We start from the raw sequence: 12861 nt of genomic DNA, 5'->3' as shown, positions 1-12861 counted from the left end.
TCTCGCAAATGGTGGACATGTTGCCAGGAGGGAGCAGTCCTGGAAAAAGATCTCATGCTTGGTAAAGTGGATGGTCAGGGAAAAAAGAGAGGGTGACTCAACAGGATAGGTTGACCCAGTAACTGTAACAATGGGCTCAAACATCCCACTGATTCTGAGGATCGTGCAGGACTGGGCAGCATTTGGTTCTGTGCATAGAGTCTATGAGTCAGAACTGACTGATGACATCTAACAACTACAACAGATAAAAAATATGACAGTTAAGCTCCCTACGAGTTACTTCACCCCTTTTTTACCTTGTTCCTATTCCTATGTCTTATTCCTGTTAAACCCACTCAGACTTACACTTATTTGCTGTGCTCCTTTTTATCATAAAACATATGAAAAATCAAGTTATTTTTAATTAAACTAGAGATTAAGATAGTTGCCAAAATGTGAAACAGTGTCACTTTGTCCACTAATAATTCTTAACAAAATATGTTAATAGAATTGATTTATTATTGCTATTAATTTAGAAAAGAACTTTTTATTGTGAATTGGGTGAAAATTTACAGAGCAATTTCTATTCAGCAATTTAGACACATTTTGTTCCATCTCATTGATTGCTATCCCCTCAATGGAACATCACCTGTGCCACTTCCTCCCTGTGCGTCCTGTTTCCATTCCTGCATCTTTCTAACCTTTCAGAACTTTATCTTTGGGTAGATGCTGCCCTTTTAGCTGCAAAGAGTTGATTATCCTCAGATGTGCGTACCTCACTAGTGTTAGTGTTCCCATTACACTAACTGTTGTTTGGCTGCTAAATGAGCTATGGAGTGGTGTGAAGTGTTTCCATTTTAATTTGTAACATGGTGGTGATGTCAGAGTCCTGGTGTGGCACTGGGGGTTAATGCGTTGCACTGCCAAGTCAGTTTGAACCACAAGGTCGGCAGTTCAGGCTCACCAGCTGTTCCTTGGAAAACCCATACAGGGTCACTGTGGGTCAGAACTGACTTGACAGCACTTAGTTGATTCCGAATCATAGCGGTCCTGCATAGGATTTCCGAGGAGCGGCTGGTGGGTTTGAACTGTCAACCTTGTGGTTTGCAGTCCAGTGCTGATCCTAACAGGGTAAATACTGATAAATATATCCCACCTAAGCACAAGCTCTTTGGGGTCCTCAGTAATTTTCACGAGTGGGATCACTGCTGTCGAGTCAGTTCTAAGTGATAGCAACCCTGCAGGCCAGAGGATAGCTGTCCCCTCGGCTTTCCCAGGCTGTCATTCTGTGTGGAAGCATACCGCCACAGCTTTCTCCTTGAGAAAGTGACCTTGGAGTCCAGTGCATTATCCTGCAGCACCACACCAGAGCTGCACATGTGTCATTTATCTCAGGCTCTATCACAGAACAGTCACAATTGTGACTGTTTATAGACCGTGGGAGAGCTACATGGCCCTTCATCAGAGAGAAATTGTACATATTATAGCAATGGGAGAAGACATGTGCCTTTTGCAAAATTACCGACAGTCTCTCTGATCAGGAATTATGCTTGTTGTCTGTGTGATGTTTCATGTAGGGCATAGAAAGGGAGGTGCCCCTTACAGCCTCAGGGGAGGTGAGAAAGGGCTGACTGAAGATTATCATTACACAGACCCCGAGTGGAAATTGAATTATGGTTGAATGTCAAATACTCCTGCCCTTTCTGAAAGCCTCAGGAAGAGAAAAACAAAAAACCTAAACCTACAACCATCGAGTCAGTTCCAAGAAATCAAACAACGTATTGCATTAGGCAAATCTGCTGCACAAGTCCTTTTTAAAGTGTTGAAGAGCAAAGATGTCAGCTTGAGGACTAAAGTGTGCCTGACCCAAGCCATGGTATTTTCAGTAACCTCATATGCATGCAAAAGCTGAACAGTGAATAAGGAAGACCTTAGAAAAATTGATGCTTTGAATTATGGTGTTGGAGGAAAATATTTAAAGTGCCATGGGCTGCCAAAAGAACCAATAGATCTGTTTTGGAAGAAGTGCAGCTAGAGTGTTCCTTGGAGGCCAAGATGGCTAAACTTCGTCTCTCATACTTTGGATATATTGTCAGGAGGGACCAGTCGCTGGAGAAGGATATGATGTTTGGTAAGATGGAGGGTCAGAGAAAAGAGGAAGACCCCCAGCGAGATGAATTGGCAAACTGGCAGCATCAGTGGGCTCAAGCGTGGCAACAATTGTGAGCTTGGCCCAGGATTGGGCAGTGTTTTATTCTGTTGTGCATAGGGTCGCTCTGAGTTGGTACAAACTTTATGGCACTTAACAACAACAACAAATAGGTTTTATGAGGCTGTAAGCCTTTACCTGAGCCTTCTCATTCTCCTGCAGATCAGCTGATGGTTTTGAACTGCCGATCTTGTGGTTAGTGGTCTTGTGCTTATACTGCAGAGCTACAAACACTTAATTCCTTTAAAGCTGTTGCCCAGTTGCTGAGATTATGTCCTTGTAGTCTGAGAGAGCTGCTCTGAGGAGAAGGTGGGCAGAGCTGTGTGGGCCTTCAATGCCGCACCTTCAATACAGGGTTAAGCTCTGTGGTGGTTTTAACACATTGCTTTAAGCTGACATTGGAAAAGGGAGTAAGAGAACAATGAATGATCCTTTGATTTGTCTGACACCTTGCCTCATTGTGAGTAAAGAATCAAAGTACAGCTTGACCCAGAGGGTGGGGTCGGTTCTCTTTTCAGCAGTTCCCAAACTTCCCTCTCCCTTTTCCCGGGGTCAGCTCATCATCGCTTCCCTTTCAGCTGCTCAGAGCCCCAACCCAGCCTTCCTTTCGTAAGCTTTGATCCTCACAAATGGATAAGCAATACTGATTCTGTCCTCATCCCTGAAACAACGCAACTCAAACCGGTTCCTCTTTCTGACTTCCTGAGTGGAGTACAGTGTGTTTCCAGGCTGCTGCTAACATTTCCAGTGTGTGGTTTAGAAAACAGTGTTCCTGCTGGTTCCTGCCCCTCAAAGACTGAACTTTTGAGCCAAAAGTTAAGAGTCAGCAGAGCAAGAGGCTGGACTTGAGCCATTCTCGAACCCTAAGCCAGGCTTTTATTCAGGGCACAGAGTCCACGCCTGTACTTCCCTACCCACCAGCCTTTCTGTCCCCTCTATTTCAGGCACCCCTGCCACATTATTTTGCACCAAGATCAATTCAAATCTCTTGCAAAAGCAAATCAAACACAGTACTGTACCAAAAAGAATCCCAAACACTTTAGTCTGTCATTTGTGATCACGTGATTTCTTCCGTTGCCGGTCACTCTTCCTTGAAATTCTCTCCTGTTGTTTTACCACATTTCGTTGTAGGTTAATGGACTGCAAAGTTGGTTTAAACTGTGAGGTTGGTGAGAATCAAGCTCACCATTCACTCCTCGGAAACCCTATGACAGGGTCACAATGGGTTGGACCCAACTCAACAGCCCTTAACAGCAATAACAACAACCTACTCGTCTACTTGTTTATGTATTTCTTTTTGGTTGAGGTGGACACAGTATCTCAGTCATCTTGATATCCTCACAACCTAATCCAGGGCCTCACGTGTATGAGCCTCATACTGAGCATGTGTCGAATAGTCAGCTTTCCAGTATGTCTCGTGTGCACTTCCTCCCATGATGGGCACTGCCTCCTTATTACCACCTAGGGGGAGAGAGCAGAGAGGGCAGTGATGGCTCAGTAGTAGCATTCTCACCTTCCATGTGGGAGATCCAGTTTCGATTCCTGGCCATTGCTCTTCAATCACAGGCACTACTTGTCTGTCACTGGAGCCTTGCTGAGCAGGCTTCAGTGGAGCTTCCAGACTAAGACAAACTAGGAGGAAAGTCCTGGCGATGATCTGTTTCCAAAAAAAAAAAAAAATCAGCCAAGGAAAACACAAGGTGCAATCCTGCTGGACACGCGGTCTCAGTGAGTTAAGGGCTGGTCCCGCAGCAGCTGGCAGCACGTTATGATACTGTGGATCAGAACATGGGACTTTCAGAGTCATGCTGCTTCTGCTCTCTGTACAGCGTGGGGAAGTGCTACCACCTCTGTGGGCCTCGGTTTCTTGTTGTAAGTGGGGTTGATCATCCGACCTGTGCCAGAAGGTGACAGCAAGAATAAGATGTTCCTGTCTTGTAACGAGCAGGACGTGTGGCACACTGCTCTCCAGGGACAGCTGTTGTTGTCCCCTGGGCCACATCCACACAGAGGCCACCTCAGAGGGTGGCGGTCTGAGTCTTACCACACCAAGACCTGCTTGGTTATTGTTGCTTTTAAAACTAAGTCAGTCATTTTCAACAGAAGTAAATACTGCCTGGTTTAATGAAGTGGGATACGTTTAGCCGTTTGTTACTGAAGCTCTGCATTCCTGTTAGGTCATATGTATGATGTCTGGAAACCCTTTATGTGTTCTTCTCTGCAGATATGGTGCTGGTCCTGCCACAACGGATGTGCCCTTATGAAGATGTCAGCACTGCCCAAAGAGCAGGATGATAGCGTCTTACAAACCCAGAAAAGCTTCTTGGATGGGTCGGTTCTGGGTTGACATTGTGTTGTTAGTTAGCTCAGGTTCCCCTGTTTTCCAGGAAATAGGGACCAGTTCTCTGCAGTCTGTCCATTTCTGTTTACCTGCTCCTAGCTTTCATCGCTGGTGTGGCACTGTAGGATAAGCACTGGACCGCAAGGTCAGCAGTTCAAGCCTTCCAGCCGCTTTTTGGAAATCCTATACAGAGTCGCTGTGAGTCAGAACCTACTCGACAGCACTCAACCACAACACCAGCTTGTCTCGCTTAGTGCTGGGAAGATACAGCTCATAGTGGTCATCTTTAATTGCTTTGAAAAAGTCAGTCTAACGTATTCACTAAGAATGTCAGCTGTTTTTTTTTGTTGAAGTATTCAGAGATGAAATGGCATGATGTCTACAATGTTAGCAGTTTTGAAAACTAGGTCATGGAACATGTCGCTGTGGACTATTCTTCTCTGAGTGTTTGAAAATACCCCCACCTCCCCGCCCCAAATGTAGACGGATGAAATGTGAGTCAGGCGTCCCTCTGAGCTGTGTGCCATGCTGCCAACCATGGCGCTATCGCTTTATAGACGTCATGGTGATGAGCCGGTAGTTAAACTCTCTGGGCCTCCCTTTCTGCATCTGTTGCTAGGGAATAGCAGTACCCCCCTGGCTGCCTCAATGTTGAGGATGAAATGAGGGGACACCTACAGAGCTTTTAACACAGACCTTGGCACAGAGCTTTAGAAAAGTTAACCACTTTTAGATTATGTTTGCTTTTCTAACCTTTTGTTACTTTTTGATACCTAGAATTTACAAGACCATCCACAGGCCACCGTATGAAATTGTTAAAACGGAAGACTTGTCAAGCAACTTCCTATCGCTGCAGGAAATCCAGACGGCATACTCTAAATTTAAACAGCTGTTTCTGATAGGTGAGAAGAATGCTGAACAAAAACTTTCTGTCCTGTGGGGGAAGACATGCGGCGTGGATCAGGTGAACGTTGCTGCCATCTCCTGGGCTTTTCATGGTAGTGCACCGATACGTGCGGTCAGGAGGGTCTGGCAGCCGAGGGGCTGCGGCCTTTGCCGTGCCACCTCTCCAGCTGTCTCCAGGCTTTTGTCCCACTTCCCCTTTGGTGAAGCCTGGCACACAACACCACGCCTCCTCTCTCCTCTCCCTGGTACGCCGATTGCCCGGTGGTGAGCATTTTGGCTTCTCCCTTGTATTGGTTGACTTGTTCGTAGTGATTTATAAAGCCTCAGTGCTCACTTTGTTTTCTTGGTATAGAAAGATTTTTTTATAGAATATATGCAAGCGGACATCAGAAAGTTCATGGAAAAATGGAATTAAAGGATAATGGAATTTTCCACTAACTTTTGAAGCCCCCTCATACACACACACACACACACACATACATATAATTTGTAATATAAAAATTCAATTAATTCAATTAATCAGAAATGTACAAAGTAGGCAATGAGAGAAGCCCATCCTAACTGGCCCCCTTCCCTGTCCGGGCTGCCCACTATTCGCAATTAGAATTAGAATCCTATGTAATCCTGCTCAGTCACCTTTTGATTCTCCTCATCCTTGAGTGAGTCTGTAACCTGGCATAGGTACCTCTTCCTAACTTGAACTTTTTAGCGTAATTTGAAATTCCTTTCTTTCTTTACTCATCCAGCATTTATTGAATTTCCAAGCGTAGCAATGATTGTGAGGTTGGCACAGGACTAGGCAGTGTTTCATTCTGTTGTGCATAAGGTCACTATGAGTCGGAACTGACTCGACAGCACCTAACAACACGAACTTTCCGGGAGAAAGGTGACCAGGCCACCAAAAGCTCATGGCCTGCTGAGGAGCCAGAGAGGCACCTGTAACTATAACACCGGGGTGTGTGTTTAGGATAGATTTGTAAGAGGTAGATTTGGAGGGACAAGCAGTTCGTTTTACTAATTGACACAGGACTGTAATTCTCTACTTTTTAATCATCCCAGATTAACAGTTAATAATTTGCATTTCTAATTTCTAAACGTATTGGATGTCTGTAACATTTGAGAAGCTCTGTGCACTGTCCGTAGGGAGACCTGTGTAGTGGCGTTCAAGACACTTAACATTCGTGAATTTCAGTTCTGGTGAACAGCGGGTCTCACTCTTCCGCTTCCACAGCATTCATCCTGGTGCTTTTCCCATTGTTAGGAATAGCAGCCTGGATGTTGACTAGTTCTGCCTAGAGCGGGTTACTCTCTGTGTTGGATTACTGAGTAAGCCGTAGGGCATTTCTTACTTGAGCAACAAAGATCTGTTAGGCTACTGCATCCTTCTAGGGGCCCGCCATTCAAAAACCACTTTTTTAGCTGAAGTTTTGGAATGCCAGGACTCTGCAGTGTGATCTCTGAGTGTTAATCTGAACAACACAGGTGAGTTTGTGGGAGGTGTGGCTTCTTTACGCTTCTTTTTCTCTCTCCAGATAATAGTACAGAATTTTGGGACACCGATATAAAGTGGTTTTCTCTGCTGGAAAGTAGTGGCTGGCTTGACATAATCAGGTATGACAGGTCATTCTTTCACTTGTGAATTTTTAAATTCTCTCATTGGAAGCAGTAGAGCAAATTGACAAATCACTTGACTGTGTTATATCCCATAGTTAAATATTCTTAGATCACATTCTCTGTTCAGGGCCCAGCTGGATTGTATGAGGAGGCTTTAAAACGTTCATAGAAAATGAAATTGAAAGATAATGGGGGCTTGTAATCATTGAGATGAAGCAAAGTGTATAGTTTCTTAAATGTAAAACTGACAATTGGCTCTGTAAGCCTTTGCTCAATTCACAATTAAAAAGTTGATAGAAAGAATGGGATTTTTTTTTCCCCATGAACTTTTGGAAGCCACCTCATACATTTGTTAGCTATTATTTCTGTTCACATTTGATAGTAATTTGCAGACAAGTATTTCCTACAAAGAAATCTGTTCTGTAGTCTAGGCATGGAAAGGCGATTAAAAGGGAGACATGGCAGACCAGAGTTATAACCGAGGCTGCAGTGCTTCGGGCTGGGGGTAAAAGGGACCTGCCACTTATTAAGAGATTTTTTTTTAAAACAATCATGATTAATGTCAAGTAATCATTTTTGGTTTGGGAGTTAGGTGGAGATGCCCAGAGAACAGAATTAAATTCCCTTGTCCACTTCCTATTTTTGAATGCCTCTTGTCTTACAGTTAGAGGACGGAGCAAGAGGAAGGATGGCCAAGGTGAAGGAGGAGAGGGATTCCTCCTTCCTGACCCTGCACCCACCCACCCCCAGCATGGCACCCTCTCACAGGTCTGCAGAGGGTACCATACAAAGGCGCCTCAGCCATCCATCCCTCAGTAATAGGTGGGGAAGGGCCTGCTACATGTTTGCCCATGGTTGCAGTGGGTAATCACAAACTGTGACAAATGCTATCAAGGAAAAAAAAAAAATCCCTTCTCTGTGGGTGGCCATCATTCACCAGGTGAGGAACGGGAAGCAGTGGAGAACAGTGTTCCTGAAGACCCTGGTATCTATCAAACCTGTGAAGTGAAAACAGTTCTCTAGAGAGAAAGGGGGACTTCTGATCACAGTAGATCTTTCCAGACACACTTTGATTCATAAAGCTGATCGCCTAGAGTCAGCCCGTACAGACAGGCACCACATTCTACAAGTGAGGGTGTTGATGAGTCTTCCTAGAACTCACTAACAGACACCAGTATCAATTTTCAGTACAAATTTCTACTTTGGAAATTGCCTGCAAGCATTTTTACATCAGTTTTGGGTTCGGGGTTCCCTCCTGAAAACGTTAAGGATTTTTTTTTTTTAATACGCAAATGTATGCCTTCCAGTATATAAATAGTGTAAATGGTCATTTGTTCCTTTTCTGGAGGATTTTTAGCCAGGAGTTAAGTGAGACAGAAATGTGAATATCCCACTCACACTAGCTCTAAACTTCTTATTGCTTATGGTGCCAAGCTCAAGAACAAATGCCTCTTTTCTCATCTCTCTCCTATTTAGACGCTGCCTCAAAAAAGCAATAGAGATGACAGAATGTCTGGAAGTACAACACATGAACGTTCTCCTTTTAGGTAACAGATTGAAAGCACAACGGATGGTTTCCAATTTTCCTTCACTTGAAATTTCGTTTTTGAACACATAGCTTCCTGTGACTGAGACTGTCCTGTAAAAGGAGTGAGCTAGTGTAGAAATCCTTTCCTTTCTTTTCTGCTCTGACCTCAGAATCCTTTACCTTGGGTTTAACTGTTGCAGTTTAAAAATACATTTTTCACTTGGAATTTAGCAGACCTATGGTCAACCCATGAAGGGATTGCAAAACTTAAATTCTTACAATGTGTTGGAGTTTGTTTTGTTTGATCTCTACTTGGGTAAAGTTAGAATCTTTTGATAATTCCCTTTCACACAGAGGGGCCTAGGAAATAGTTGCTCTGCCATGGTTGTGTTTTACACATTTGACACTTAATACAGTTCACCATGTATGAACTTGGTAGCCCGAGATTTCCTTTTCCTCAGTATTGTATGTGAGGACAGGGACAGAAAGGATTCAGAATGTGTAGAAGCAATTGTCCATCACCATGCAATTAAAAATAGTCACTGAAGTTGATTAGATCTTAGCTAACTGTTTAGAATATTTTAAGTTTCCATAATGGGTTAACAAGTTAGGCTGCTAACCATAAGGTCAGCAGTTCAAATCTACCAGCTGCTCCGTGGTAGAAAGATGAGATTTTCTGCTCCCATAAAGATTTACAGCCTCAGAAACCCACTCCACGGCACATAACAACCACCACCACCACCATTGCTTCACAAAAAGAGCCCTGAGGACGAAGTGGGCTATACGTTGGCTGCCAACTGCAAGGTCAACAGCTGAAATACAATAGCCACTCCTTGAGGGAAAGATGAGGCTTTCTGATCCTGTAAAGATGTACAAGGGTTCTGTGAGTCGGAACTGACTGGCAACACACCACCACCACTGGCATTGCTTCACACAGGAGTCCTGGGGTGGCCCTGTAGGAGAAACACTGGACTGCCAACTGCAAGGTCAGTGGTTCAAACCTACCAGCTGTCTCTCAGAAACCCTATCTATACAGGGTTGTTATGTGTCAAAATGGTCTCAACAGCACTTAACAACAGTACAACATTGCTTCACCCTACAGATTTAATAGTTCCATGTTTTTATACACACAAGCTCTTATAATTTCTCTGGCGCTCACCATAACTGTTGGGATTTAGGTTCTAAGGGCAGACTGAAAAATGTATCTGCTAGTGATAGCTGTCCCATCAGACACTGATCCAATGACATTGATTATAACCCATTTATTAAGTACCCGAAGTGTAACTCTCCATACTATGGCCTCCTTCTAGAAGTTTACAACCAAGTACAATAGTTGGCCTAAGCATGTTACTGAAGACAACTTAACAATGCAAGAACAGAATATTATTTTAGTCCTGAGTAACTGATGAAGGGGACAGAGATTGGGTACAAACTGTTGCCAGAAATGAAATCTGACTCTGGCTAATATAACCAAGACGTCCCTCAGTCCTAACTGGACTGCTGAGGTGTCTCCCTCTCCTGGAGTCTCCTTTCCTAGTTCCCTTTCCCGTCACCCACAGCTCTACCATTGACTTCCTTGAGGCGCAAAAAAGAACGTCCCCTTAAAACTGAAACTGGTAGCGTTAGAATAAGAAAAGAATGAAAAGGGTTTTATTTTTAAAACCTGTGAGTTCCCATATGTTACCCTTGCTTCCTGGAGGAGAAATAAAAGCACATGGATAAGATCGGACTTGTAATGCTACATGATGACAGGGGCCAAAAAGAGTTTGAACAGTGGAAGCAGCTCCCTACTCAGTCCGTCCCTTAGTTCCTCTAGCCCTGTTAATACTAGCACCATCATCATGAACGAGTTGCACTCATTTTTATAAAGAGGAAGTCATAGGGACGTAGAAACTGACTTTCTGGATCTTAAAACTCAAACAAATGCATGGATGCAGGTGTATGTTTTTGTTTGCTAGAAGTAGTGCCTGGTAGACGATATTGGTATGGAATCTTCCTCCTTTGGGGTTTGCAAACTGCTCCCCAGGGTTGGACCAGTGGAAGTAGACCATGGAGGACTCTTTCTTCCAGGGTAGGCAAGGAGAAGAAGGTACCTCTCTTCTCCTGAAACAAAAAAGGAATGCACCTTGGGGCTGATAAGGTGTTGCCATTTGGTAGAGTCCAAAAATATGAAACTTTCTCCACAGCAGAGCTAGTGGGGAACTTGGAGTTGAGTGCAGGACTCCGAGGTGGGCCTCGGAGCAGTGAGTTCAGTGATGGACCAGGAGGGATGGGTTGTAGACCTGGGTAACAGCGGGGCAGGTCTGACTTAGCCCTCAGTGTGCAGCACATCTGGATGCCCACATGCTGATGTGGATTTGCAGTGCTTCCTTTATTTATTCAGTTGTTGTTAAGTGCCGTCGATTCAGTTCCAGCTCATAGAGACCCTGTTGAAGGTTTCTGAGAAATGATTAGTGAGTTTGAACTGCCAACCTTGTAGTCAAGTGCTTATCCTAGCATGCCACACTAGGACTCCCACAACAAGTTACATTGCATTACATTAAGTGCCGTCGAGTCGGGTCTGACTCATAGCAACCTGTATAGGGTTTCCAAGGAACAGCTCGTGAGTTTGAACCACCACTTTGCGACCAACCTTGCGATCCAGTGCTTATCCTTCCATGACACGCCAGGACTAACAAAGGCATATTTAGTACTGGTGTGTGTTGGAACCTAGGAGGGGGCTTCAAAAAGTTCGTGGAAGAATGGAATAAAAAGATAATGGAATGTTTTGGCAAATTTTTTGAAGCCCCCTCATGTGAGAGATAGGCTTAAAGCAGTTTCTCTCCTGTTCTGGAGACATTACCACTTTTTCACTGGCCCTTGCCTTTTGGGGAATCAGCATTTGACTGTTACTGACAGACCTGGGGGTGGGGAACTGTCAACTGCCAGGGGGTGCTCTCTGAAGCTTCTTATCACTTGGCACCTTCCTTCTCCTTTGCTCTACTGCTGGCCTGCCCCAGAGGAGACTGCCTCCGACCTCTGCTGCCTCTTCTCCTCGCTGGTGCAAGTGATGATGGATCCCCACTGTCGAACCAGGTTTGGGTTCCAGAGCCTCATCCAAAAGGAGTGGATCATGGGCGGCCACTGCTTCCTGGATCGCTGCAACCACCTACGCCAGAGCGACAAAGAGGAGGTGAGCTTCCCCCGGGCCACTCAGAGGTAGGGCAACAGGATGGAGGTGGTACACACTGTGCAACATGCTGGTGGGGAAGACGGGGCTGGGGAATGGGGTCGAGATTGACACGTGTACCCGATTCTTATCTCCTGCACAGTCACTCAGACCAGTTGTGCACACCAAGAATGCACATACATTGTGTGGCCGGAGTGTTGTTGGTTTGTAAAACTTGAATAGAAATTGCCTCTGAAAGAGACTCCTATAATTTCTGCTAAATTAGTCTTTGCAAACCTCGGGATATTCAGGGAGCAAGTTTCCAATAGAAAATACATTACATAATGGCATGCAGTAAATTCCCACTACCCAGGAACCTTTTCAGATTCAAGCCTATGTTGCTCCCTCCATCTGAGGAGCCTATGGGGTGAAGTTGAGGAGGCTGTGCTCCCCACTTCCTGTGCCTTCTGGCTATGTGACTTCTCCAGGCCTGGAGTTGAAGGCCGTTTAGTTCAGTCAGAGACAAAAATGAGTTCCCTACATTGTGGGTGCTTATCTAGACTAGCACTGTTCCCACTTCTTTGGCTGCATTACTGGTGACTGTGGAAGAGAAATGAAGGCGAGGTAAGTGTTCTGTAATTAAATCACCTGTAGAGCTAACACTACGCTAGTAGCGTGCCTTGTGGTTTTCTCTCCTTCTGGATGGTGATCAGCACACCTGCCTTTTGTTGCGCAGAGCAGCTTGGCCCAGCATGCTGCGGAGGTGTCTTGCCTCCAGACTAGGGCTTGCTTGGCGTGTGTCAGGGAGACGTAGACATCTCTCCCTCCAGGCCTGGTGGCTTCTCTCAGGCTGCCCCATCCAACTGAATGGGAGTCACCAGTTCAATCTAGGAATGGACTTCACCTCTCCAAGGTCCTAACTGGAAAGGTCACTGGAACACAAATAGCATGATGGGCCGCAAGAGCTAATGCTGTTTCTTTTTGGGTCTTGAGAGAAGGGGGACTGGCAGGCCACATGTCAGATGGAGAAAGATTCAGAGAGATCTGACCAGCTGCTCACTCACACTTTCTTTCTTTTTTTTTTTTCTTAAATGATTTATTGTGAGTTATGTGATAGTTTACATGGAAGAGCATTA

The 12861-nt window shown here is 44.8% G+C and overlaps 1 protein-coding gene across 1 annotated transcript in view; it reads left to right on the top strand.

The window, feature by feature from the left end:
- Window positions 1-12861, top strand: part of MTMR12 (myotubularin related protein 12) — a 122911-nt gene that overhangs the window by 101753 nt on the left and 8297 nt on the right. The window contains exons 9-13 of the mRNA XM_006873502.1: window positions 4413-4519; window positions 5307-5431; window positions 6968-7046; window positions 8526-8596; window positions 11577-11749. Of these exons, the coding sequence (XP_006873564.1) occupies window positions 4413-4519; window positions 5307-5431; window positions 6968-7046; window positions 8526-8596; window positions 11577-11749 (555 nt within the window). The remainder of the gene's footprint in view (window positions 1-4412; window positions 4520-5306; window positions 5432-6967; window positions 7047-8525; window positions 8597-11576; window positions 11750-12861) is intronic.

Source organism: Chrysochloris asiatica, unplaced genomic scaffold (assembly GCF_000296735.1).
Source record: "Chrysochloris asiatica unplaced genomic scaffold, ChrAsi1.0 scaffold00243, whole genome shotgun sequence".
NCBI classification, from domain to species: domain Eukaryota; kingdom Metazoa; phylum Chordata; class Mammalia; order Afrosoricida; family Chrysochloridae; genus Chrysochloris; species Chrysochloris asiatica.
The sequence above is the reverse complement of the archived record's forward strand: the minus strand, read 5'-3'. Positions and strand labels throughout refer to the sequence as shown.